The sequence below is a fragment of the Bos taurus genome, chromosome 16 (genome assembly GCF_002263795.3).
Source record: "Bos taurus isolate L1 Dominette 01449 registration number 42190680 breed Hereford chromosome 16, ARS-UCD2.0, whole genome shotgun sequence".
NCBI lineage: Eukaryota > Metazoa > Chordata > Mammalia > Artiodactyla > Bovidae > Bos > Bos taurus.
The window spans coordinates 60681960-60709724 of NC_037343.1; the positions used below are offsets into that span (position 1 = coordinate 60681960).

Consider the following 27765-nt stretch of genomic DNA (forward strand, 5'->3'; position numbering starts at 1 on the left):
TGGAGAAGACACTTGAGAGTCCCTTGGACTGCAGGGAGATCAAACCAATCGATCTGAACGGAAATCAGTCCTGAATATTCATTAGGAAGGACTAATTCTGAAGCTTCAATACTTTGTCCACCTGATGTGAAGAGCCAACTCACTGGAAAAGGCCCTGATGCTGGGAAAGATTGAGGGCAGGAGAAGAGGGCATCAGAGGTTGAGATAGTTGTTTGGCATCACCGATTCAATTGGCATGAGTTTGAGCAAACTTCAGGAGATAGTGAAGGACAGGGAACCCTGGCGGTTTGCAGTCCATGGAGTGGCAAAGAGTTGGACATGACAGCCACTGAACAGCAGTAACAACAATGCTCTTCTTGGTTGTCTGTAATGCTCTGTTTGATGGAAAGGACTATTTCAGGAGACTTTCTTTGAACAGGCTTTTAATTTTTCAATTCATAATATACATGTAATAGAGGTGTTAAATGCAAAATAATTTGAGTAATAACATATCCCTCTTTAGAGGTCTTCACTGTTTTAGTCCGTTAAGGTGAGTTTGAATTGGCATATACAAAATTAATAGCTCTTTATGTGATTATAATCTTGTGCTGTTCAGTGGTTGCTTATAGGAGATAAGACAGTGATAGAAAAGTCATCTTTCCTTCCCTCTCCTTTGCAGATTCGTTTTATAATGAAGACCCACTCATTTGTCAGAGAGAATGTGCCTCGGGTACTCAATTCAGCCAAGGAGAAATCAAGTATGTAATTCCAGAATTCAAAGGATTGTTCATAGGGTATTTCAACCTTAGGGTATTTACTGGGATTGATTGTATATTACATTCTGTAGACATTATGTTTGATTTTAAATATAAGGATCCAAAAAACAAAAAACCCAACTTGTTAGGAAGGAGAAATATATATATATATATATATGGTCTGTATTGATTTGGAAGACTTTCTTGCTGTTTCCTGATTGTTTCTGTTTTACCTTTGTAGCAACCCAAATTTAAAAACACTGATTATTAGACTCTTGCAACTTTGCATTATTTGTGTAGAATGTTTTGTTTTTTTTTTTAATTTATTTTAATTTGAGGATAATTACTTGACAATATTGTGATGGTTTTTGCCATACATCAGCATGAATTGGCCACAGGTACACAAGTGTCCCCTGCATCCTGAACCCCCCTCCCACTTCCCTCCTCACCCTATCCCTCTGGGTTATCCCAGAGCCCTGGCTTTGGGTGCCCTGCTTCATGCATCAAACTTGCCCTGGTCATCTATTTTACATATGGTAATATACTTGTTTCAATGCTATTCTTTCAAATCATGCCACCCTTGCCTTCTCCCACAGAGTCCAAAAGTCTGTTCTTTACATATGTGTCTCTTTTGCTGTCTTGCATATAGGATCATCATTACTGTCTTTCTAAATTTCATATATATGCCTTAATATACAGTATTAGTGTTTCTCTTTCTGACTGACTTCACTCTGTATAATAGGCTCCGGGTTCATCCACCTCGTTAGAACTGACTCAGATGCGTTCCAATGGGAAATGAGTAATATCCTATTTTATATGTACCACGACTTGCTTATCCATTCGTCTGGCAGTGGACATCTAGGTTGCTTCCATGTCCTGGCTATTGTAAACAGTGCTGCAGTGAACATTGGGGTATATGTGTCTCTTTCAATTCTGGTTTCCTCAGTGTGTATGCCCAGCAGTGGGATTGCTGGGTCGTCTGGCAGTTCTATTTCCAGTTTTTTAAGGAATCTACCACTGTTCTCCATAGCGGCTGTACCAGTTTGCATTCTCACCAACAGTGTAAGAGCGCTCCCTTTTCTCCACACCCTGTCCAGCATTTATTGTTTGTAGACTTTTTGGTGGTGGCTTTTCTGACTGCTGTGAGATGATACCTCATTGTGGTTTTGATTTGCATTTCTTTAATAGTGAGTTATGTTGAGCATCTTTTCATGTGTTTATTAGCCATCTGTATGTCTTCTTTGGAGAAATGTCTGTTTAGTTCTTTGCTCACTTTTTGGTTGGGTTGTTTGTTTTTCTGGTGTTGAGCAGCACGCAGCTGCTTGTATATTTTGGAGATTAATTCTTTGTCAGTTGTTTCGTTTACTGTTATTTTCTCCCATTCTGAAAGCTGCCTTTTCACCTTGCTTATAGTTTCCTTTATTGTGCAAATGATTTTAATTAGGTCCCATTTGTTTATTGTTTCTATTTCCATTACTCTGGGAGGTGGGTCATAGAGGATTTTTCTGTGATTTATGTCAGAGAGTGTTCTGCCTCTGTAGAATGTTAATAGATTCATTATGCCTATGTGCTTTCTCCTTCCAAATCAAGGAGCCACAGGAATAACTTAAAAGAATTAAAAGTGAAGTCACTCACTTGTGTTTGACTCTTTGCGACCCCATGGACTATAGCCTACTAGTCTCTTCTGTCCATAGAGTTTTCCAGGCATGAGTACTGGAGTGGGTTGTCATTTCCTTCTCTAGAGAATCTTCCTGACCCAGGGATTGAACGCAGGTCTCCCGCATTGCAGGCAAGTGCTTTAGCATCTGAGCCACCAGGGAAGCCCACAGAGGGATTGGTAATATTCAGTTAATTTAGGGATAAGAAGTCATCATTTTTGACAGAGCAAGAGGAAACATCATGAGCTAAGGAGAGGTAGCTATTTGTCTTCCCTATTATGTGCTTATTTTCCCCTTTCAGTTTTGCTGAAAGAAAATGAAGAGCCTCCAGTCTAACATAGTTTCCTTTTTCCAGGCACTGTTCCAGTACCCACAGTCAACCAGTACTTGTACTTCTTGTTTGCTCCTACCCTCATCTACCGTGACAGCTATCCCAGGTAATGGCACTAGGAAGCAGAAATGGGATAGCACCAGAATGTGCCAGGAGTGAGGCGGTTAGGTGGGCCAGTTCATGCAGGAGTACAGAGCAGGAGTCCCACTGGCGTAGGAAATCCCAAATGGTGATTCTAGCAACCTGATTGGATTGTAGTAATTCTCAACAGAATTATACATGTATTTCCTACGTCAAAAATGATGTTCTGTGTGGGGAAAATACTGTGAGGATCTTTTTTAAAGTTCAGTTATTTACTTTATTGAGAAAGTTGTTTTGTTTCTTCCTTTTTAGGACCCCCACTGTAAGATGGGGTTATGTGACTATGCAGTTTGCACAGGTAAATTTTTTTGTGCCTGAGGTTTGTTGATTGGTAGATGGGGATTTGAATACAATAATAACTTAATATATTTAAAATGTTGGTAAATTTATGTCTACCAGGAGCTCTAAAACTCTTACTGAAGTCTTATATATGTATATGTATGTGTGTGTGTGTGTGTGTGTGTGTGTGTGTGTGTGTATGTATTTTAATATTGTGGTAAAATCACATAGTGTACAACATACTGTTTTAACCATGTTTAACTGTACAGTTCAGTGGCACCAAGTACATTCATGTTATTGTGCAACTCTCACCATCATCCATGTCCCGAAATTTTTCACCTTCCTAAATTTCACCTTCACCCATTAAACACTAACTCCTCGTCCCCTCTCCTTACCCTAGCCTCTAGCATTTACCAGTGTTCTTTCTGATTCTATGAATTTGACTATTCTAGATATCTTGTGTAAGTGGAAACTCTTCCCAGTACAGTAACTGGTATTTGCTTTACCAACACATCAAAAGTAATTTTCTATAATCAAACTTTTTACTGTAATTAAAGTAATTCTATGTGGTTACTTCCGTTTGCATCTACACTAATTTCCCCCTCCCTTTCTGTTTTTTATTTTATTATTAATATATATATATATGTATATGTAGATGTGGTCTGACACTCCCCCAACCCCTTATCTGTATCATAAATCCCAGAAGAACAAATTTTAAAATCTTGTGTCAGTCAAATACCCATTTATGAAATAGGTTTTTTTGTTATGGGTTTCATGTAACAGGAAAAGCAGATTTCAAAGTCTGATCTTTTAAAAATGCCATTTGGTAAAGGCTAGAGAATGGGTATGATAGATATTAGCCTTAAGTACTATCTCTGAAGGATTAAAGTTCAGCAATCTATACACTCATGTTAAATGGTGTGTGTGTGTGTGTATATATATATATATATATATATATAAACATTAGTGTATGGATCACGTATGTATCTTTTGAAGGAAAAAAAAATCACTTTTTATCTTTCCTGATCAAGCCACCATTATTATAATGATCTTTGTTATGTTCCAGGTTTTTGGTTGCCTTTTTTATGTGTACTACGTCTTTGAAAGAATCTGCACCCCCTTATTTCGGAATATCAAGCAGGAGCCCTTTAGCGCTCGTGTTCTGATCTTATGTATATTTAACTCCATCTTGCCAGGTAATGTGGGTACTGGTTAATATGGCCATTCATGAAATTGCAAGGAAAGCAGAAAGCTATTGCATATGAGCACCTTTGACTGACCTGCTTTTCACTATAAACTCATCTACACATCTATACCCATCTCTGATCTCTTTCCATATATCCCACAAATGAAGCATACTTCCTGTCTCTGGCTATTGTTTCCATTTGTCGTCTCACTTTCACTCAAGTTTTGCTTTCTCTGACTGTAGTGAATGCACATAGTCCATATTTATGCTTTATCTTCTCATTCACTGTTCAGTCACTGTACCCCGGCTCCTGATTGGACCAGGCCATTGAAATGGCCTTTATTAAAATCACTGACCTCCTCCAGTAGTTGGTTTAGCTCTTAATCTGTTTGATCTCCATGAAGCATTGAATGCTGTTGACCGCATGTTAAAGTCTCTCTTGCCCCTCTTATTCTTTCTGGCCATGCCGTACATAGCAGTGAACAGCTTAGTTTCCTTTACTTACTCTTTCTCTTTTCTCTACCCATTAAATGGTACTGTTTCCTGTCGTCATGTTCTCTCTTCCTTTCCCTCTCCCTGAGACATTTTCTAGTACCACTCCCTGCTTGCCCTTCAAGATTTACTCCAATAAATCTATCTGTCCTTCTGATAGAGTACGTGTTACTTACGTATATCTTCCCCACTAGGCTACAAATTCCGTAAGCTCAAGGATTGTGTGTTATAGCCAGGTCAGCCAGTTATAGTCTCTCCTACACAGTCTTACACATAGTAGACAATATTTTTGAAAGGGATGGGCATATAAATGAATATTTTAAAATACTGTGTAATGTATATAAAGTGCTGATGAACTTTGTTTATAGTGGAGATGCTATTTAGTATTTGGTATTAAAAAATAAACAGGCATTTGCCTGGTAGAGAGGTATTAGAAAGTTGCTTCCAGGTTGTGGGATGGATTCAAAGGCATGGAGTATTTTAGAATGACAGACGTCTACTACCAAGTTAAGCCATACATTTAAGCATTTTCATTAAAAACAAACTGGGTCATTTTCATCTATAAAACCCACTTGGAAGAAAGTCATTTCTTTACTGGGTTGAAATAGCTTTCAAAAAATACCATATCGTTTCTGGAATGGATAAGGGGAATAATAACTTTAATTTTACAAAGTAATTTAGCTAAGCAAATGACAATATGAAATTAACTTACTAGTATATGAGCTATTTAGAAAGACTCTAATATTCATCTTATTTTTAGGTGCGCTGATACTGTTCCTTACTTTTTTTGCCTTTTTGCACTGTTGGCTCAATGCCTTTGCTGAGATGTTACGCTTTGGTGACAGGATGTTTTATAAGGTAACATGTACTTGGACCCATCATTCTCCTTTTCACGTTTTGTTTCTTCGTTGTTAAGTATTTGAATATTGTTGGCTACTAGCTTTTTAACATAAATGTTGTGAAGTCATTTTTCCCCACAGGTTTTACGAATATTAAGTCAGAAATTTTGTTGCTGATAAAGGTGGCATAGTTTTGTCTTTTCTGCTACCTCTAACATCTGCTCCCTTAGATCCACATTTGCTTTCTACTGGATCCCATACTGGTGATTATAGTGGGAAAGCATGTGTCCAGAGGGCATTCTGAGACTTTGCTGACTTTTTATTTGACTATTTATTTTATTTGAAATTGGCTGTCTGGTGCTGTAGGAGTGATGTCAGCAAATTGTTCTACGTAAGATTGTTCAACAGTTCATGAAGGAAGTAACGTTTCCCTCCTTTGTTTTGAAAGGCTTTAATTCTGCTTCAGATAGTATTCTTATGCTTCCAAAGTTGGTATTAAGTTGTAGGCTGAGGCAGATTGGTTCATAGTGTTCTGTCCTAAGTTGCTTCAGTCGTGTCCGACTCTTTTTGACCCCGTGGACTGTAGCTTGCCAGGCTTCTCTGTCCGTGGAGTTCTCCAGGCAAGATTCCCTGAGTGGGTTGCCATTTCCTCCCCCAGTGGTATTCTGTAATCCTACCCAAAGCCCTCTAGAGTTTTGTTTGTTGATGTTTTGACAACATTCTAGGCCTACCCTACTCTTCTCTCAAAAAAGCAGTGAGTGTGTAGGTTTTAGATGTCTTCTTCCACTGGTTTGATCTTAGAGGGAACAAGATACGCCTATGCTGTCTCGCTTGTTGTGCAGCTTACATTTTGCTGTTTATGATACCAGCAAACTGATCTTGAGGGTTATCACACAGTCGGAGTCTGTGACCTTCAAATTCTCTCATTGTGTTTTAGCAAGGTAAGTGATTGTTACTTAGATGAACATTAGGTTACTTAATGATTATGTGGTGTGTCTTCCATCATAACTTGTTTGATGACGATGAGACACAATGAACCTGGGAACTTAATCATCCGTTGAATTAGGATTAATGTCACATTGAACACTAATAACCAAAATGCCTTTGAAGATTTTTCTGCATCAGTGTTTGACCAGCAATTTATCATCACACTCTCTGCATGTCTCATTATGTGCGTATGTTCTCTGGGAGGATTCAGGAGGTTTTGCTTTGGCTTTGTTTATGTGTTTACACCTTTGCTTTTTTTCCTCAGGATTGGTGGAACTCTACATCGTACTCTAACTATTACAGGACCTGGAATGTGGTGGTCCATGACTGGCTATATTACTATGCTTACAAGGACTTTCTCTGGGTGAGCAGTGAGGTTTAGTTGAAATTGTTGAAGAAACAGAGATTCTTTTCCAACAAGTATTAGTATTGTACAGCTGAAAGAAATTATCCTTAGTTGTCCGCAATTTTCTTGTGAGCCCGTAAGGTCTCAGAAGTCTTCTGCTTTGAGTAGTCCTGCATAGAGGACCAGTGTGTACAGGTGCTAGGATTAAGACCATGTCTTCACTCTGGATTTCACGGCTGCAATGTAAGAACGCATGGAGGCATTTGGAGAAGCTGAAATGATCCACCCATAATGGTTGATTTTTTTTTTTTTTTTTTAAGGAGTCTCATTGCTAACAGATAATCTCCAATCTCCCCCTTACTTTCTCCATTTGTTTTTTGTTTCTGTTCCTTTTGTTAAAAGTGGAGAAAGCTCCTATGGTCGAATTTACAACTCTCCAGTATAGGTTATTAATGTATGTCTTCCAGACATTCTTTACAACAGAATTTATTTAGACTGACTTAAATGTAGACAGTTAACACTGGTATCTGATTAACACTGATGTCTGGATTGTAGGTTTGAATTGTTAAGTAAGGGCACTATTGGCTGAATGACAGTGTGTTGTGGTACAAATGACAGTGTATGTGAATGTCCTTCACTTGTAAGGGTAGTTGGACTTATGGATGAGGCAAGTCCCTTGTTTCTGAATCTTAGTTTTGTTACCTGTACAAATGGTACCTGCCCAGTCTACCGTACAGTGTTACTCTGTGTCCATTTATAAATGAAAACTAGGTTTTGTCAACCATAGTGTGTTACAGATGTAAGTTATTAATGTTTTTGAAGATATGCTCAGTCTTTCAGCATTAGTTTTGGAAATGCCTCATGTAGTGAAATAAGGATTTTTAAGCACAAATGTTTTTTGTCATTATTTTAGTACATGTGTATTACTCCGAGGAGTAAACTTAGAAAAGCAAATACAGATCTGATTAAATGGGTGCCTTTGGTACGTTTTCAGTGTGTCTTGTGCAGTGCACGTTTGACGACTTACTTTTTGAAAGTTGCCCTTATGTTTTTCCTTTCACTGCAGTTTTTCACGAAGAGGCTCAGGGCAGTGGCCATGTTAGCTGTCTTTGCCGTGTCGGCCACGGTGCACGAGTACGCCTTGGCTGTGAGCTTGAGCTTTTTCTATCCAGTGCTCTTTGTGCTCTTCATGTTCTTTGGAAGTGAGTGTCTTGGCGTCTCGTGAGTACTGAGTATAATGCTAAAAGAAAACAGAACACTGATGTAGAAAACTAGATAGTAGTCATATCAAGGTAGTGTTTGTCAGATGGTAAGAACATTCATTTTGAGTAATTATACACAATTCTGTTGCAAGATGTTTACACTTTGATGTTGGGAAATGAGCTAAATAACCTCTTGAAGACTCATACAAACTATAAAAAACCTTGCCATTCTTAACACAGTGTTCACCCTCTGAAAAAAACTAACCCTTTTTTTGGGTGGGGTGGAGAGGGACAAGTTAGAATATGAATGCTTTCATGGAATATATATTTTCACCTATTCAGAATACTGATTGATTTCTAAATAATCACTGATTAATAAGTTTTAACAATGAAGCTTCGTTTCTACTTATATGACCAGTGGCCAGAATAGAACTGTATGTACACAGTTGAAGCTGTTTATGGTAACTGAATGATTATAGCAAACATCTGAGTCTCCTAAACTCCTAGTAGATTGTTTTGATGACTGTATGTAACTTTTATTGTTTTCATAACTTTAGTGGCTTTCAACTTTATTGTCAACGACAGTCGGAAAAGACCAATTTGGAATGTCCTGATGTGGACTTCCCTCTTTGCGGGCAATGCAGTCCTCCTGTGTTTTTATTCTCAAGAGTGGTATGCACGTCAACACTGCCCTCTGAAAAATGTGAGTCTTCAATCAAACTGGAGTAGAAGAGTAACCTATTTGTCCTCTGATTATGAGAGTTGTGGGCAGGATTAAGGGGAAGGGAGTAGTGGAGACGGTGATTAATTAATGTTAAGGGGAGGGAAATGTGGAATAAAAGCAGTAACTTATCTAATCTTACTGTACTGTCCTTGAACTTTTCTTTTGTTTTCTTCCCATGAACTCTCCTAGTTCTTGGTTCTGTCTCTCTTTTTTCCCTCCTCATCTGATTTTTCTTTAGCTCCTTCTAATATTCTTCCTGTGCCCTGAAAATGCAGGTCTTCTCCAGGGTTTTCTCAGTGGCATGTATATCCATTCAAACCCACAAATATTTATCTTTTACCTCTTCCTTCCTAAAGTAATAAACTCTTCATAACAGTGTTCTGGAGAAGGCAATGGCACTCCACTCCAGTACTCTTGCCTGGAAAATCCCATGGGCAGAGGAGCCTAGTGGGCTCCAGTCCATGGGGTTGCTGAGGGTCGGACACGACTGAGCGACTTCACTTTCACTTTTCACTTTCACGCATTGGAGAAGGAAATGGCAACCCACTCCAGTGTTCTTGCCTGGAGAATCCCAGGGACGGGGGAGCCTAGTGGGCTGCCGTCTATGAGGTCGCACAGAGTTGGACACGACTGAAGTGGCTCAGCAGCAGCAGCATTCAGGGATTGAACCTGTGTCTCTTGTGTCTCCTGTATTGGCAGGTGGATTCTTTACCACTGCACTACCTGGGGAGCCCATAACTAAAGATACCCGAAATCAAATCAATCCATTTCCCTTCCAAAGCTTCTGCTGTCCACCCTGATTTTGCTGTGCTGCTCTCAACCCCTCCTTATTTCCTACGAATCCCCTTTGTGCATTTGAACCAGTTGCTCTGAACTCTGTCTCTCGTCAGTCTGCTGCTCACTCAGATTTCACCTGTCAGATTTTATCAAAATCCAGTTTGGATGCAGTGTCATCCGTGAAGCTTTTTCCAATTCTTGCTCCATCTCTTTTCTATTTCTGAACTTTCTCCTCTTCCTCATTTAGATAATTCAGTAATTTTAAACTTTGTATTATTATAGTAATTTGTGTATATTATCATCCTTATCCCACCACCATTTAGATTTTGGGTGGTGCTCATAAAATAAAACACAAGATACAGAAAAAGGGTAATGTCTATTTGGAATTTGGTCAGGAGTCCATGCAGTTTTGTAAATTTTGCTGGACTTAGCCTCATGTAAAGCTTCTAAATCAAGTAAATCTGTGCTGTAGATAAAAATGATGAACTTTTTTTGAATTAGTGAGCTGCTTATAGCTTAAATGCTGGAAGGCATTTAAGACATGTACAGTACGTGGGCTTCCCTGGTGGCTCAGTGGTAAAGAGTCTGTCTGCCAATGCAGGAGACATTTGGGTTCGATCCCTGGTCTGGGAAGATCTCACATGCTGCAGAGCAGCTAAGCCTATGTGCCATGGCTATTGAGCCGTTGCTCTAGAGCCTGGGAGCCACAACCACTGAGCCCACGTGCTGCAACTCCTGAAGCCCATGCACCCTAGAGCCTCTGCTTCACAACAAGAGGAGCCACCACAATGAGAAGCCTGCACGCTGCAACTAGAGAGTAGCCCCACTCGCCGCAACTAGAGAAAAGCCCAGGCAGCATCAAAGACCCAGTGTAACCAAAAATAAACAAATAAATACATAATAAAATTTTTAAAAAGACAGTACAATACGTAACAGCACCCCCTTAATCTACCCCATACCTCATATGTACAGAGCATACAAATAAACTACTCTTCCTTTTTTTTTTTTTTTTTCCCCTTGCAGCCCACATTTCTGGATTATATCCGGCCACGTTCCTGGACTTGTCGTTACGTGTTTTAGAAGCTTGGATATTGTTTCCTTCCTTGACACTGAAGATTGGGTATTACCTGACTTGGAGCCAGCATCTGTTTTCAGCCATCATGAAGTTATCTGTGTTATTTGGACCACTTCAGGCTTTACAGATGGCTCACTCCATTCCTAGGTCACCTGAAAATGAGCTGTTAAAAGTTTACTGGAAGTTTGGACACTTTTAAGCAGTCAATTTTTTTCCTTTTTGGGAAAAGGGAAACTTGTAGCTGATGTAACAACAGATTTTTGCTAAGTCATATCAGCTTAAATCTCAGAAATTTGGTTTTGTTTCTTAACTCCATCTAATTAGAGACCAAACATCATGTTTTTTTGGCCACTGAATTAGCCAGAATGCTGCTGAAGAAATCACTTAAGTACCTGTGGCTTAGAAATTTTTTCATGCACACTATTGGAATGTATGCTAATAAACCATGCAATTGGGAAAGAAAATAATGTGGAATGTTTTCCTGTTTCTAGTAGAGAAAATATCTATTTTTCCAAATATAATCTTATTACATATCCTAATTTGTATTTTTAAGTTCAGGTCTATTCAATTTTTATCTTGTTTTTGCTATACTATGTAGTCATGATATCTGTGAAGCAAAATTATCCCTTACACCTTGAATTCTTGAGTTTGCATCCATAATATTATATATCGAGGGGGACAAAAGCAGGAAGAGAAAAAGGAGTGAGGCCGGACAAAGAAAAATATTTTCTAATGTATGAAGCAGTTTTGAAAAAGAACTTGCAGAATCAATCACGTGTTTAAACTATTTTATTGTAGAACTTATGTGGAAGATAAATTTTTTGTTGTTGTTTAAACTTTCAGGTAATAATTTCTTTGAAGTTATTTAGAAGTAACCATTGGTATAGTTGTTTTATCTAATGAATACTGACCTCCGTTGTTTTGCAGACTAGTGAGTCTGTATCATAAGTATTATCACAACCATTAATATTAAAGGGAATACTAAAGATCCAGAGAAGCTGGCTTCTGCATTCACTCAATTATTCTTAATGGTAGTATACTTTAGGTACAGTAAATAATAGGTGGTCATTTTCAAGAAAATGTACTTTATTGTGTGATGTTCCCATGTTATAAGATGCCTAAGGCTAATAATACAATGTGGTGTGCAGGAATTATTTTGGTTGTTTATATGAGGTATGATTATGTCTGTAAAGATGGAGCTTTGGAGACCATGTAGGTCCACCCCAAAGAAGGGAGACTTAATTACTCAAAACTGGGAAAGCAGCCAACTTGAGAAGCTATTATCTTGGTATTCTGGTAGCCCTATTGCTGTCTAGAAAGTTGTGAGAAGTCTTTTTCAAACTGATGTAACGTCAGTCTGAACCTCACAGAAAGGTAAGTAAAATTTCTTGAAAGTCATAACTGTTGTGTGTGCTGCAAGTGCCCAGCTAAGGCCCCGCTTTTATTTCCCATGTTTTTGGTCCAGCTGAGCTTAGGCAAATCCAACCTCAACAGACAAAACCGTACCTCAAGGAAGGTTATTTTTAAAAGGTACTCCACATGTTCCTAAGCAGTAATTATCTGTACAGTGGTATTGTAGTTGTAATGGAATAACATTCCAATAAGACTGCTTTAATATAGCTCACAATTTCCAGCATTTTTCTAAAAATTAAAATGAGTCTATCACTGGAACTTAGAACTACATTTTAAATACAAAGAGGGAGCTGAGAAAAGCACACTGGTTTAAGATGTGGTTATGAGTAAGCCAGTCTACTGAAGCGAGAGAATGGAATTCTTAGGTCTGTATTTTTTGTTCAGTACTGTGAATGTACACTCCATTGAGAGGACTTTTGCTGTGTACTCATTCTGAATACTGTATTTATTAGACTGATCAAGGCTGGGTTTTGTTTGTTTGTTTTTAAACTCTCATCCTCCCTTTGTTTATTAGTACTTTTTTTTCTACCCAAGATTTTAAAGTGACAACAAATAATATGTATATAATTATAGACTGTTTAGAATGATAAGACTGTCCTAAGATATTTTGAGAAATACTTAAAGGAAAAGCCACTTTCTGTGAAAGACATTAGTTTAACAGCCATGATCTTAATATTAGCTGCTTTTATTGAAAGTCTTGCCTTTAGAGAACTACTTACACTCTTCTAAACAAATAAATTAAACTAAAACTTCTTACTAATGTGTTTCAGAAAGATTTATTGAGTTTGTTTTTTCATTCCCTTCTTTTGTTAATAGCGGTGGAAATGATTTTCACTTATGGAATGATACTTTTTTCCTTTTGAAAAGTAATGAGGTTAACATTTCTTTTCTATAAAGTATTAATTAATTAATTAATTTTCTATAGAGTTAATCATTAGTTTGAGTGTGTTACCTAAGAGAACAACTAAGATCTCTAATGTCATACATTTGTCAGATGCTTTTATTGTTGGTTCTGGATAGGGAAGGAAAACGGAGGGTGCTTTTATTGGTTTTTGGTGGATTAATTACTGCAATTGCCTAGGTAAAGTTGCTTCCTCATGTTAGAGCTTAATTAGAAAACCAAGGCTGCAATTCATTTAGTATGGGCAATTTTCATCATAATATAAAAACTATACTTGCCTGAAAAATTGAATCCTGAAGTCTTTATAGGAAACATAACAGAACATTGTGTGTTGTAAAAGTTTGTTACATGGGCTACATAGGCTAAAAAGATGTAAGTTATGAATTGTTGAAGCCTTTTATACAAAAATATTTTTGTTTTGTGTAGAATTATGTAATTTTGAATAAAGTTCATTGTTCTCTCCGGGGGAAAATGACGAAGATAAACTAGCATATCTGTGGTAAGTAGGTGGCCTAATACATAATACAGTGTAGTAGTTTAAATATGTTAGTTTTGAAACCTTTTAAGAAAAATTAAATTGTTAGGCTTAAGCCCAGCATATAAAACATAAAATATAGCTGCTTCTGGTTCAGATCGGGATATAGGGCTGGAGCCCTTCTTGTTTGGTTATACCCATTTCCTGCTACTCAGAATACCCCGTTTGTAAACCACCAGTGTGGCAAAAACAAAAAAGTCCATGTACAGACTTGTAATTAAGATAACCTCATACTTACCAGCAGTGGGACCCAAAGTTGCTGAATTTATCAGAGCCACAGTTTTCCTTCTCTGTAAAATGGGGATAATAACTACCTTACAGGGTTGCTACAAACAAGTAGCCCTGGTAGAAATAGGGCCTCATTATTTTCTTACTCTCCATAAATTTCAAACCTAAATCCTTAGTATTATTTCATTGGAATCCTTAAAAAAAAAAAAAAAAAAAAAAGACCTGGGCAAGGAAAATGTTTCCTGCACACTCCCAAGAATATATACTTTTCTTTTAAATAGATTCGCAGGGTGATATGCATTGGCTTTGCACCTTGATATAATAGACTCTCGTGTAATAGAATTGGTAACAAGATTGCTAAAAGCATTCCTGTTGCCAACTCCAAAATTACTTTCAGATTTATCTGTTTAGTATTAGGGTAGGGTGGCAAACTTCTAAGAGGAAATTTTACTTGCCTGAATAATTGAATCCTGAAGTCTTCATAGGAAATATAATGGAACATTTTATGTTGTAAAAGTTGGTCACATGGCCTACTTAGCCTAAAAAAGGTACAAGTTATGAATTTTTGAGGTCTTTTATGCAAAAAATACTTTTGTTTTCTGTGGAATTATGTAAGTATTTCTGCTTTTACCTAAGTATTAAGTGTTTAGAACTAGTGTATATAATACTTAGAAATCGTGGAGGTAAAGGAGACTTATTAGGCCTTTCTTGTGCCAATATAAGAATACTTCTAGTCTTAGAAGGTAGAATAAATCTCTAAATGGAAGACAGTTCATACTTCTGTTAATAAAGCTTAAGTGACTTATTTACTAATGGAAAATTCCATGTAACTTATATGGTTTATGTAGTAGTTGTGTGTGTGTGTGTGTGTTTACTGTCAAAGAAAGCTCTGCCTTGGATATTCTTCACATCTCCAGGCTTTTATGTTGATGGCTCAGAAATGGAAGGAACTGGGACATAAATGTTTTGAAGAATAAATGAATATTATTAGTGAAGCTTATGTAAGGATTCACTGAAGCCTCTGTCAGGTCACAGAGTGCTGGAACCCAGTTTTTAAAGAAGGTAGAATACGGCTACACTGGTTGAAACAGAGGAGTCCTTCTTGCTTGGTGCACTGGTGCTCTTCCCCACCCTGAATTTAATGCCCAGTTTGAAAGTCAATAGATGCTAAAATTCATAAGCTTTAGGTTAGTAGGAAAGCTGTGCAAGCCATATAATCTACTAAATCCTTAATAAAGTTTGTCTTCCCTGTAAAGACTTATTCTGAATAGCTAATTTAGATTTGAGAAAAATAGAGGCCTAATTTCAGAAGTGGTAGTTTTTAAAAAAAATCTAAAACTATCTTTGTACTCCATTTTTTCTAAATGCTTTCTTCCTTATTTCTACATTATTACATTCACACTTCTGCAGTGAATATGCCCCTCCCAACAGAAGGCCAGCCTTTATGCTAGCAGATACATCAATCACTGTGCTTTGTGGTGCTCTTTAGTTTATCTTAATGAAGTAGCCTAAACATCCAAGGTGTTTAGAATTAAAAGGGGCCATAGAGATTATATTGTTTTTATTTTCAACCCTTTGCTCATATTTCTATCAGCTGTTAGCCCCAAACCCAGAGATCTAAGCATATAAACACAGAAGCAATGAAGCAATAGAACTGTCCAGTTGATTTTGAAACATCACGTATTGAAGGTGTTTGTGCCAGGCACTATGCTTGGTATTGAGAAATACGACGACTGAAAAGAGAAGTTTTCTGCCCTTCTGACATTGGTTTTTCAGACTAGAGGCATATACAAAACTGTTAGGTGTCATTTTGGGGGGGGCTCCAAACAGCTCTGGTACCATAGTCCTTTATGTCTCAACACTGAAAAGAATTTAGCAAGAGGCAAAGTGAGAGATTTTGAGAGAAGTGATTTATTAGAATAGGACACTGTGAGGTTTACAAGTGGACAGGTGAGAAAGGCTGTATCCCAGAACTTAACTGGGGCTACAGTTTTATAATCAGAGTAAAAGTGGGGAAGGGGAGAAGAACTTCTTTGACCTTCTTGAGTAGACAGACATTATGCTTCCATCGTCAGTTCCTCCTCCAGGTTGAACAGTGGAGTTTTCTTGTCCCTACATGACCAAACTAGATCTACAAGCTTACTGTTTTTTAATGTGTGCAGAGAGTATGTCCTAGGGACCATCAGCTTACTGAGCTCACTGGGCAGGGTATGAGTCTCACACCACCATTGTTTTATTATTTGGGGGGCATGTCTCATGCTTCTGTTACATGGTTTTGTGGTTAAGCAAACCTGCTCTGTTGAGTAATCATAAAGGGGTCTCCCCCCTTCTTTTTTTCTATTTACAACTCCCTAGTGGGACTAACTGTTTAATCACCTGCATGTCCCTTTACTCTGTCCCTATTTCCCTCCTCCAGTTGTTTAACCTTTTGTGCTTAAAAGTGGGTAAAGGGCAATCGATCATTAGCTACTTCTGGATGAGACGAGACGTAGGTCAGCCTAGTGAAGGGGTAACATCTGGCTGTCCCTTCTCTGTTGGGAGAACTGTAAGTCAAATGTCATTCTGGTTAGCAGCATCCTTTTTAGTTACCCCTCTTAGATGTTAAGCATTGGAGGATGAATCTACAAAAAGATTGAAAAGAAATACAGCAATAAGCATTAGAAAAGTCATTGAATTCTTAATTAAATTACATGGTGGATTTTAACATGAGAAGAAAACTTTTCAATAGCTAACTATTGCTCTGGTGAAAGCTTCTGTATTTATGGAAATGGCTGTTCCAACCAAGGCGATTATCCCAGGGGAAACACACCCAAGGGTGAGGAGAGACCTTTGTACTCCAGGTTAACCAAGGGGGTAATTTTCGGTTTAGCTATTACCTATAGCTATGCAAGTTATCACTAAGTGCCCCTATGGTTCTGCCTCCAAGAGACATTTCTGATAAAAATCAAGAAATGCACTTTTTTCAGTGTCTGATCTAAATCTGGCAGATAAGTTGGGGAATTTTTCTGAGGACCCTGATCATTTCACACAGGAGTTCACCTGGTTAATCAGATCTTTTGATTGCACCAGGGGGAATTTACAGATTTTTATCTCACTGCTACACCCCTGAGAAAGAACAGCATATGATACTGGTAGCCAGAATCCATGCTGACGAAATGACAGCCCAAGCCCACGAGGGCCATTCAGTACACCAGGTGGGGAACAAAGCTGTCCCCAAGGCAGATCCACGATGAAATCACTAAATTTATTGATAGGGATAGATGGGGTCATATGATTGTTTTTAATAAGGTATAAAAAAGTTACAGTGAAGCCTGCTAATTAGGAAAAAAGTGGAAGAAGTACAACAGGGACCAGATGAAAATTCTGCCCTTTTTCAAGGGAGATTAGTGAAAGCTTTTTAAAAGTATACAAATGTGGATCCCCCTTTCCCAAAGAACAGGCCCTTTTGGCTATGCATTTCATACCCAGTCTGCCCCAGACATCAGACACAAAATTTAAGAAACAATTGCTGGTCCTCAGACCCCTATGAGCAATTTGGTCCAACTGGTTTATTTGATTTTTCAATAACAGAGATCTGACCAAAAAGGTGGAGTGCACCCAGAGAGATAAACAAAAGGCCCAAATGCTGACAATGGCTTTGTCCACTTAGGACAACCAAGGGGAGACCAGGCTTTCTGTGCTGTTTGGCCATGGTGGGCCACAAGGCCCATGGGTACCCAGACAAAATCATTGTGCCCTGGGTGGACAGAAGACATCGGGAGCGAAGATTGTAATCGATGGGCCCTTTGCAAGCAGCCAGGGCTTTGGAGGGGCTTCCCTGGTGACTCAGATGGTAAAGAATCCGCCTGCAGTGCAGGAGACCCAGGTTTGATCCCTGGGTCGGGAAGATCCCCTGGAGAAGGAAATGGCTACCCACTCCCAATATTCTTGCCTAGAGAATTCCATGGACAGGAGCCTGGTGGGCTGCAGTCCATGGGGCCTCAAAGACTAGATAACGACTGAGTGACCAACAGGGCATTGGAAGAGGAAATGCCTCAGATGCAGAGAGTGATGGGGGTCCCTCAGCCTTCGATGCTTTCACAGTCAAAACGCCACTGGGGTCCAAGTCCACGAGTGGCTTTGCCTAGAGATGCCATCTATATAACTAACACCAAAAAACAGTTCTGTCCCTCGAGGGGCAGGGAAGCCATTTTCATCACCAAAGGATGTTAACAAAAAATAAAGAGATTAAATCTATACTGAGAAGACCCTCAAATATAAAACATTCTAGGCCTAACTAAAACAGATTGAGGCCTTAAGTGATCCTCTTCCAGATTTGGAAACTGCTTGGGGTAAAACGGTTTGAATCTTCAAAATCATGGTCATAATTTCTTTTAATGATTTTCTAATGCTTACTGCTGTATTTCTCTTAAATTTTTTGTAGACTCATCCTCCAATACTTAACATCTAAGAGGGCTAAAAGGATGGTGCTAACCAGAATGACATTAACTTGCAGTTCTCCCAATAGAGAATGGACATTCAGCCAAGTTTTTACTCCTCCTCCAGGCAGGCCTATGTCCCTTCTCACCTGGAAGTAACCACCTTTCAATCATTGCCCTTTACCCGCTTTTAAGCATAAAAGGGTAAACCACCTGGAGGAGGGCGTGATAGGGACAGAGTAAAGAGACATGGTCTTCCCAGGTGGCTCAGTGGTAAAGAATCAACCTGTCAGGCAGGAGATGTGGGTTTGATCCTTGAATTGGGAAGATCTCCTGGAGAAGGAAATGGCAACCCACTCTAGTACTCTTGCCTGGAAAATCCCATGGACAGAGGAGCCTGGTGGGATGCAGTCCATGGAGTTGCAGAAGAGTTGGAAATGACTTAGCAACTAAAGAACAATAAGTGATGAAAACTAATCCCACCAGGGGGTTGTAAATAGAAAAATTGTGGGAGGCCCCTGTAAGTTAATGATTATGCAATGGAGCAGGTTTGCTTAGCAACAAAACCATGCAACAAAAGCATGAGACATGCCCCAAATAATAAAGTAATGGTGGTATGAGACCCACATCCTGCCCCCTGAGCCCAGTAAGTTAATAATCCCTAGGACATGGTCTCTGCACACATGAACAGTAACTTGCAGACCTAGCCTGACCATGTAGGGGCAAGAAAACTCCCCTGCTCAACCTGGAGGAGGAGCTGATGATGGAAGCATGATGTCTACTCAAGAAAGTCAAAGAAGTTCTCCTCCCCACTTTTCCTTTGATTGTAAAACGGTAGCCCAGCAAGTTTTCCTGGTGTGAAATTTCCCACCCACTTGTAAACCTCACAAGTATCCTATTCTAATAAATCATTTCCTATCTATCACTTGTGTGCACAGTTGTGTCACACTCTGCGACTCCCTAGACTTCTGCCAGGCTCCTCTGTCCATGGGATTCTTCAGGCAAGAATACTGGAGTGGGGTGCTATTTCTTACTCCAGGGGATCTTCCTGACCCAGGGATTGAACTGGAGTCCCTTGTGTCTTCTGCATTGGCAGGTGGATTCTTTACCACTGGGCCACCTGTGAAGTCCCACATTTATCACTTGGAGTCGTGTCCGACTCTGCGACCCTATGGACCGCAGCACGCTATGCTTCACTGTCCATCACCAACTTCCGGAGCTTGCTCAAACTCCTGTCCATCCAGATGGATGGTGATGCCATCCAACCATCTCAGCTGTCGTCCCCTTCTCCTCCTGCCTTCAGTCTTTCCCAGCATCAGGGTCTTTTCCAATGAGTCAGTTCTTTGATTCAGGTGGCCAAAGTATTGGAGTTTCAGCTTCAGCATCAGTCCTTCCAGTGAATATTCAGGACTGATTTCCTTTAGAATTGACTAGTTTGATTTTGCAGTCCAAGGGACTCTCAAGAGTCTTCTCCAACACTTTGCCTCTTGCTAAATTCTTTTCTGCACTGAGACATAAAGGACTATGGTACTGCAGCTCTTCAGAGCCCCTGACATGACACCTAAACAGCTTCATCTAAATGCAGGGATTCCACCAGCACTACTTGGCATTAAGATTCCGTCTTAATACAAAATGATCCTGAATCTGGGCAGCAGAACTCCGAGGCTTTCCAGGGGACAGACATCCCACCCCACATCCCCTGCCTCCTGTTTGTAGAAAAGCTTTAGCCTTCTAGGCCTTCCCCAAGTTCCAAAGAGCAAATTCAGAAAAATGAGAACACTTAGAAACAAAACAAGTGAGATAAAATAACAGTTTAAGCAAGTCAAGGACACTTAGTTCCTACTCAAAGGCTATAGATAAATATTCTGAGCCATATCCTCCAGTTGTTTTATAGATAATAACCCCACCACCAGTGGGAAGACAGTGAATGCTCATGAAAGCACATAGACCCCAGACCGTTTGAAACAGTAAGGTTGATGTTGAAATAACACGTGGTTAACTCACCACTAATCCGCAATGAATCAGAAAAATGTCTACAAGCTGATCAGGTGCCTGTGGCCAGTTTCTCACCTTGCTTTTGAAAACCTCACTGAGAGCCATCAGGGAATTCTGGTCTTTTGAGCCTGCTCTCCTTGCTTAGCACCTTGCGATAAAGTGTATTTTCCTTTATCATAATCAGATGTCAGTCAATTGGCTTTGCTGTGGGTCGGGTACAGCAGAGCCGATCATGGTGGTGTTGAGAGGGGGGTTTCAGCATCTCTCTTCCAATGTATTTATCACATAACTTCCTGTGAACAGGTTTTTAAGCAGTAAGACCCAACGATTTGATCGGGTTGTTTCTGCCTGAGGTGCAATTTCCCCACCGACCTCCAGCTAAAAAGTTCTGTACCTAGGAATGCCTTCCGCCCGCAGGGAAAGTGGGGGTCGTGGTAGGGGTTGGGGTATGAGGGGCGCGGATGCAAGTGGCTCTGAAGTATCCAAGGAAGACTCGATGGAAATGCCAAGGACAGAGGCAGCATCCGCAATAATGCCTCAGTTGAAAGGATTGATGGGAACTCAGTACTTGTTGATCACCCCATTTCCCCTGAATTTGGCTTCTGGAAAAACTGAGGAAACAAAAAAGTGGAATGAAGGGACGGCGAAACACTCGCTCGAGTCGGACCCCGCCTTTGGTCCCAAGGTGAGAGAGTGGGGAGGTCGAGGGGGTGGGGCGCGGGGAGCGACACTGGCTAGCGCCTGCGCCCTGGCGCCCACCTGCTTCGGAAGCCCTGGGATCCACTTTCTGACTCCGTGAGAACGGCTCGATTAAACGTTTTTATTCCTCATGCAACTGAAAGTGAGTTAGGATTTAAAACACATCCGATCCCCGAGAGACTGTTTCTTAGCCGTCTCCGTCGTCCGCCGGCACCGCCGAAGGCAGCCGCCATTGAGGGTTGCCAAGGCGCGGGGTCCTGGGTTTCCATGACAACACGAAGGCGTCCGGGGGAAGGCGTGGCGACAAGATGTCTGGCGGGAAACACAATTTACGGGTACGGGTTGCAAGTGTCCGTTTCCCATCACTTCTGACGGCAGAAACGAGGTCGAGCTCTGCCCGACCTCGAGTCGGTGAAGCTGCGAGCGCTAGGGCGGCCTGTGGGGAAGCCGGGATCCAGCCGACTCGCCTCGAGCCAGGGGCTCCCTTAGGTGGTGCCGGTGGTCGGAGGGGTGGGTCCAGGGTGTCCTTCCCGGCCTGGGCCCAGGTATTTTAGTTGCATCAGATATCTTGGGAGAGCCCAGAAATCTCCCCAAAGAAAACCCAAGGTAGATGAATTGTAAACTCCAAATTTAACATGAACACTAATCGGGTATCCCTCCCTCCCTTCCCTTCTGTGTCTCTCTTTTTTCCCTGCAGGTCTGTGTTGCAGCTCTGCCAAACCCAAGTACTGTATGCCGGTAATATGTTTGTAGATTAGCTTTCCGGAGGGGTATTTCAACTAATTACAGAGAGTGCTAGGCCTTGCTTATAATGTCACTCCCGAAAACACCCTCCACGTCAACACCTGAGGGCAAAAACTTGAAAATCTCTGCATCCAAGGAAGAGACAGGTAACGTTCGTCAAGGCATAAGTAATCATGCCCATAATCAGAAATCACAACCATTCACTTTTTTCCTTAATCTGAGATTTCAGATACTTTAATTAATTTTGTTTTACCAATATACTTGTTTAAATAAAATCAAAAGCCTTGCCTTTTATAATATTTTGCAGTCCTACTCGGCATAAGGATTGTAATTTTTTTTTTTTCAAATGCTGATGAGTTTTATATTGTTCTAAATTCAACCTATTTTAAGTACCAGTGGTGGTTTGAAACAGTACTTTCTGGGGTTTTGGGTTTTTTGTGTTGTTGTTAAGGAACTAGTTTGTATCAGGTTTTAGTAATTACTCTGAATGAAGGTACTTATATAAGATTTTCATTCATATATAGATGTGCAGATCTGTTCTAGAATAAGAATCTGCCAGACTCATTTCTCCCCTTGTTATGTTAAAGCCTCCTCCAGCTTACCTACATCTTGTTTTTAGGAGAGACTCTGCTAAAATCTACTTACCTTTTTTTTTTTTCTTATTTCTTCTGATATTCTGACTCCATCCCAAACTCGCAAGAGATAAAGATTTGGTAATATGAACTTTAGGTGTTCTGATGTTCATTAAAGCATGATACATCCTTACAAAAATTAAAATAAACCATGCTATGTGAGAAGCATAGATTAGTGGAGAGTTCTTTAAGGAGAGTGACAGCCCAGCCCTCCTTGACTAACTACATAGGAGACTTTTCCTATATTAGGTGTTCACCTTCTCTTTATATCATCTGCCCTCATTGAACTCTGCAGAACATTCTTTGTACTGAGTGTTACCTTACTAATTTGGTCAGATTATTCTACTCCTTTTTTTGTTTGTTTGTTTTTGAGCAAGCTCTGGGAGTTGGTGATGGACAGGGAAGCCTGGCATGCTGCAGTTCATGGGCTTGCAAAGAGTTGGACACTACTGGGCGACTGCACTGAACTGTTTCTACTCTTTTCATTTCTAACAATCGCAATTCTACTGTTAAATCCAACTCAAATCCCTTCCACTCTGTAAATGTTCCAATTGAATTTTCACCTTTGAACTTAGAAAAAATTACTAAGTAATTTGACAGTTTTGAAGAGGTTTCTTTTGTGATTTTCATATCAAAGGGTAAATAGACATTCCCATCATCTTTATGCTGTCCCAGTTAACTGATCAAGTTAAGTGAGTTGTTTTCAGTTTTGAATTTGGAGTAATGGAGGTTTATCATTGTACATGAGTTTTTTAACTCATGTCTGATCTGAGTGTAACAGAGCAGAATGAGCGCAGCCCTTAGCAGCCAGCCATTACTGTGCCTCATTACTCCACACCCTGTTACTAGGCAACAGGTCTTGCTCAGCTGATGCTTGGTGCCTTAGTGCGCCCCGCTTGCAAGCAACCAACTTGCAACCAATGAAGGGTTGTCAGTTGTCCTTCTCAGCCATTGGTCAACACCGCAGTGGCCCGCTGATAACTGTCAATGAGGGATCATTGGGGAAGTGATTCAATCAAGGATCAGTGGTGTGGTGGTCATTAGGTGGAGAGTGAGGTAAGAGACAGATACAGGTCTTCTCCTGGAGGCTCTCCAGCTTACCCAGTTTTGGGCCTAGGTGAGCTGGAGGGTCCAGGGAACAGCCTGTGGGGCTCCAAAGCCCTCATTAAGGCCCTCCACTAGCCTTGGTCCAGGCCTTGAGGCAGCAGTGAAATTCTCCCTTCCCTGTCTCTGAGACCTAAGAGCAATGGCTGTCTGCCTAGGTCGCAATCTGTGAGACCTGGTCTACCCCACTTGGGCGGCCTAAGGAAGCAGAGGGCCATCTGGGTTGGATGCCTGGCTCCCTCATGGATGACAGCTGGGCAGGGTGTGGGAACCTGCCAACTGAGCTCTGTCTCCTCTTGGCCGGGATCGGGACCTTGGAGGGTGAAAGTTATACCTTGGAACCTTGCTCTTTCTTGTCAGGACAGAGAATACCATTCATCTGGTAGAGATTTACAGGAACATCACTACCTGACCATGACCGGACCTTAAGAACAAAGAATCTGACACTGAGAAGTCTGTAACAACTAACCACGCCCATCCCTCCCCTTTTGCTTTTAAAGGGACTTGTTGAAAGCTTTCAGTAACTTTGAGATTCTTAGGGTATGAGCCACCCATCTCCTCATGTGAATCTGTAATAAACCTTTCTCTGTTCCAAACATTAACGTTTAATATTGATGGGCCTCACTGTGCATAGGACACACACGATTTGTGATTTCGGTAACATGAGTAGGGCAAACAGTATGAGTTGTTTTTTTTTCTTGACTAGATGATTCAGTGTTTTAAATATTGTTGCTATTTTTGACAACCAGAAGCAATGGTTCTCTCTGTCAGCAACATATATATAGGATTGATGAGACAGCCTGGAAATCTCTAACTGACTAAAACAAAAAAACTACAGTAAGCTTTTCTTTCCCATTATTTTCTTAGGACTTCCTGAACTAAAGGAGAAAAAAATTTTGGTGGATCGGTCACAACCCCTTCCTACTTCCCTTCAAAATGAGTTCATCCCTGAGGAAGTTCTGCTTTCTCTGACCAATGCGGCCAATGCTGGTCCTTGTCCTGAAAACTTACTGCCTCCTAAGAAAATTAAAACTCCAAAGGTGTGTGTGTGTGTATGTGTGTGTATAAAGTACTTAGGAACATTTATCTTGACATCCAGTTCATTAAGTACTTATTTAATATGTTTTATATTCCAGATTGTCTTAAGGATATTTTAAAATTAATTCCTACATTGAAAGCTAAAATATTTTGCATGAATACTTTCAAGGAAATACTTGAGTATATCCATTAACCTGTTTCTGTGTGATTTACCTAAATGATCGTTACCACTCTTAGTCTTGATGTTTTTCTTTTTTAAAAAAAAAGTTATTTATTTATTTGGCTGACTCGGTCTTGGTTGCTGCACATGGGCTTTCTCTAGTTGCAGAGAGCAGGGCCTACTCTCTCCTTGCAGCACACAGGCTTCTCATTGCAGTGGCCCCTCGGTCATAGCCGAGCGCATGCTCTAGGGTGCCCAGGCTTCACTGGTTCCTGCATGTGGGCTTGTTAGTTGTGGTTCCTGGACTCAGTAGTTGTGGAGCCCGGACTTGGTTGCTCTGAGGCTTCTGGGGTCTTCCCTAGCCTGGGAAGTCCTTGTGCCCTGCATTGTAAGTCAGGTTTTTAACCGCTGTACCACCGGGGAAGCCCGGAGTCTTGATATTTTTCTTTCACTATTAAGTTGTTCTAGTTTCATTAATAATTCTTCTTGTTATCCAATAAGAATTATATTTTTTCTAAACAGTATCCGAATGCCTTTAATGTACTCAAAAAAATGATTAAGAATAGATTTCATTTGACTAGAGCGCCCTCTGCTGTGTATTCATGTTTTTTTTTTTCTCCCCAGGGTACTCTTCCTCGCTCTGTTGACCACGTCTGGCATAACCCTGTCCGAAGAAATAAGTTCAAATACCTGATTGACCATCCAGTTTCCCTAACGGGAGCTGGAAGGTAAAGAAGGAAGATAGTGGGGTAGATGCAGATGAACAGAGTCATTATCTCATTTTGTATGATTTCCTTGGGAGGAGCAGAACTGGAAAAATCACAGACTCATGGTTTTAAAGCTTGAAGTATCTTTAATGAACCAGCATACAATCTGAAGAGGGCATGGGTCTACCTTTTGTGTATGATTATTCTCAGTAGGAGGCAGCGGAAGCTGGCTCTTGTGACGTTTCACTCATTTAAGTTTGCTTTGCTGTGCCTTTGTGTGCTTGTCCCCTCACTCTCCTGTCCCTTGTTGTACCCTAGCGGGAGGGACAGTATCAGGCAGAACGTCTTTAGGGCCTCTTTTATTTGCACTTCTGAGAAAAACTAGGTAACAGTTTTATGACATGCGAAAACTTGAAAAATAAGTGCTTGTTAGCCCCTGGTTTTCCTCAGAGCAAACCCTAAACCTTTACACGTGTGTGTGCTCAGTTGCTCAGTCATGTCTGACTCTTTGCAACCCCATGGACTGTAGTGCATCAGGCTCCTCTGTCCATGGAGTTTTGCAGGCAAGAATCCTGGAGTGGGTTCCATTTCCTACTCCAGGGGATCTTCCAGATCCAGGGATCAAACCCAGGTCTCTTGCGCCTCCTGCATGGCAGGCAAATTCTCTGCCACTGCACCACCATCAAGGAAGTGATCAAATCAGCGAGTTATATTTGTTGTTTTTATATCATTCCTAAAAATATCCAAATTGTCAATATTTTCCCTGTGAAGATTGTGATCTAATTTTCTGTGTGTGGTTCATTTATCAATTTACTCCCTCCAAAAAAAAAAACTCACTCCTGCCATGCTCCTTATTGGAAGACCACTTAATAGTGAGTTTACAGTTACTAATACTTGGGTAGATTATTTGTTTTTTCTGAGTTCAGTTTCTTATTTGTAAAAAGGGAATAATAGACTTACTCTATTTTGTGTACCTGTCAGGGATATAGAAAACACAAATGAGATAATGAATATAAAGTGAAAGTGAAGTTGCTCAGTCGTGTCCGACTCTTTGCGACCCCATGGACTGTAGCCTACCAGGCTCCTCTGTCCATGGGATTTTCCAGGCAATAGTACTGGAGTGGATTGCCATTTCTTTCTCAAGGGGATCTTCCTGACCTATGGATTGAACTTGGGTCTCCCTCATTGTAGACAGATGCTTTACGGTCTGAGCCACCAGGGAAGTCCTCATATATTTCTTTGAGCCCCTTTTTTGGGTGGGGAGGCAAGAATAATGGAGTGGGTTGCCATTCCCTTCTCCAGGAGATCTTCCTGACCCAGGGATTGAACCCGGGTCTCCCACATTGTAGGCAGACGCTTTACTGTGTGAGCCACCAGGGAAGTCAATGAATGTAAGAGCACTTGTAAAACTGTACACTGCTGTTACTGCTGTGTAAATATAAGGTGTTATTCCTCAGTTATGTCTCAGTGCTAGAAAAAGTGGCAGAAATTTAGGCTATGGACTTCTGTGTTCTGGGGCTCTGGTGTCATAAGTATTGGTACTTTATTTTATGCCAGTGGACCATGACTTTAATTATTAACATTTAATAATTAGTAGTTATGAGATATTTGAAGTACTTTGAAAAATTATTAGCTCTGAGTGCAGCAATAATCTGACATTGAAATGTTAATGTCAAATGTCATCTAAGTAGGAATTTTTTAAAATGTGAAGATCTGTAGTGTGGCAAGACAGGACAGTGGCCTCTCTGAAATGTCCTCACTGGAGTCCTTGGACCCTGTGGATACATACCTTACGTGGCAAAGGTTATCCTGATTTGGCATTGGCAAGAGACAAGAGGAGGGTGATGATAATATCAATAAGTGTTAGTGACAGATATTGAGGACAAAGGATGGGACAGAATCAATTATGGATGCTGAGATTTTTGATGAGTAGAGTGGCGGTGCTAACTGACAGAATTAGGGATTACAGAAGCATGACAAGTTAGAATGGCGGGAGAATTATTTAGTCGTATCTAGAAGTTCGGAGAAGGCAATGGCACCCCACTCCAGTACTTTTGCCTGGAAGATCCCATGGACGGAGGAGCCTAGTTGGCTGCAGTCCATGGGGTCGCTAGAGTTGGACACAACTGAGCGACTTCCCTTTCACTTTTCACTTTCATGCATTGGAGAAGGAAATGGCAACCCACTCCAGTGTTCTTGCCTGGAGAATCCCAGGGATGGGGGAGCCTGGTGGGCTGCCGTCTATGGGGTCGCACAGAGTCGGACACGACTGAAGCGACTTAGCAGCAGCATCTAGAAGTAACAAGTATGATAAGGTGAGATTTGATAGTATAGCCAAGGGAGAAAGTGTAGGGAAAGCGCAGAGGAATGAGGCTAGGATGTTGGAGAACATTTCCATTTGGTAGGCAGGAGGTCACAGA

General features: G+C 40.5%; 2 protein-coding genes across 11 annotated transcripts in view; both read left to right on the top strand.

Annotated features, from left to right (window-relative positions):
• Positions 1-12940, top strand: part of SOAT1 (sterol O-acyltransferase 1) — a 61584-nt gene extending 48644 nt beyond the window's left edge. For 4 of the 6 annotated variants that reach the window (XM_005217031.5, XM_005217032.5, XM_059875260.1 and 1 more), the window contains 9 exons: positions 659-737; positions 2748-2829; positions 3117-3162; positions 4210-4339; positions 5582-5679; positions 6913-7011; positions 8060-8195; positions 8753-8898; positions 10720-12940. In XM_005217031.5, coding sequence (XP_005217088.1) covers positions 659-737; positions 2748-2829; positions 3117-3162; positions 4210-4339; positions 5582-5679; positions 6913-7011; positions 8060-8195; positions 8753-8898; positions 10720-10776 — 873 coding nt within the window. In that variant the 3' untranslated portion in view covers positions 10777-12940. 6 annotated transcript variants of the gene reach the window in all.
• Positions 12941-20967: 8027 nt separating this feature from the next.
• The window catches only part of AXDND1 (axonemal dynein light chain domain containing 1), a 79026-nt gene continuing 72228 nt past the window's right edge, over positions 20968-27765 (top strand). For 2 of the 5 annotated variants that reach the window (XM_059875810.1, XM_002694161.6), the window contains exons 1-4: positions 21118-21295; positions 21658-21850; positions 24308-24480; positions 25263-25366. In XM_059875810.1, the coding sequence (XP_059731793.1) occupies positions 21772-21850; positions 24308-24480; positions 25263-25366 (356 nt within the window). In that variant the 5' untranslated portion in view covers positions 21118-21295; positions 21658-21771. The other 3 variants (XM_059875811.1, XM_059875813.1, XM_059875812.1) reach the window with 3 other exon arrangements.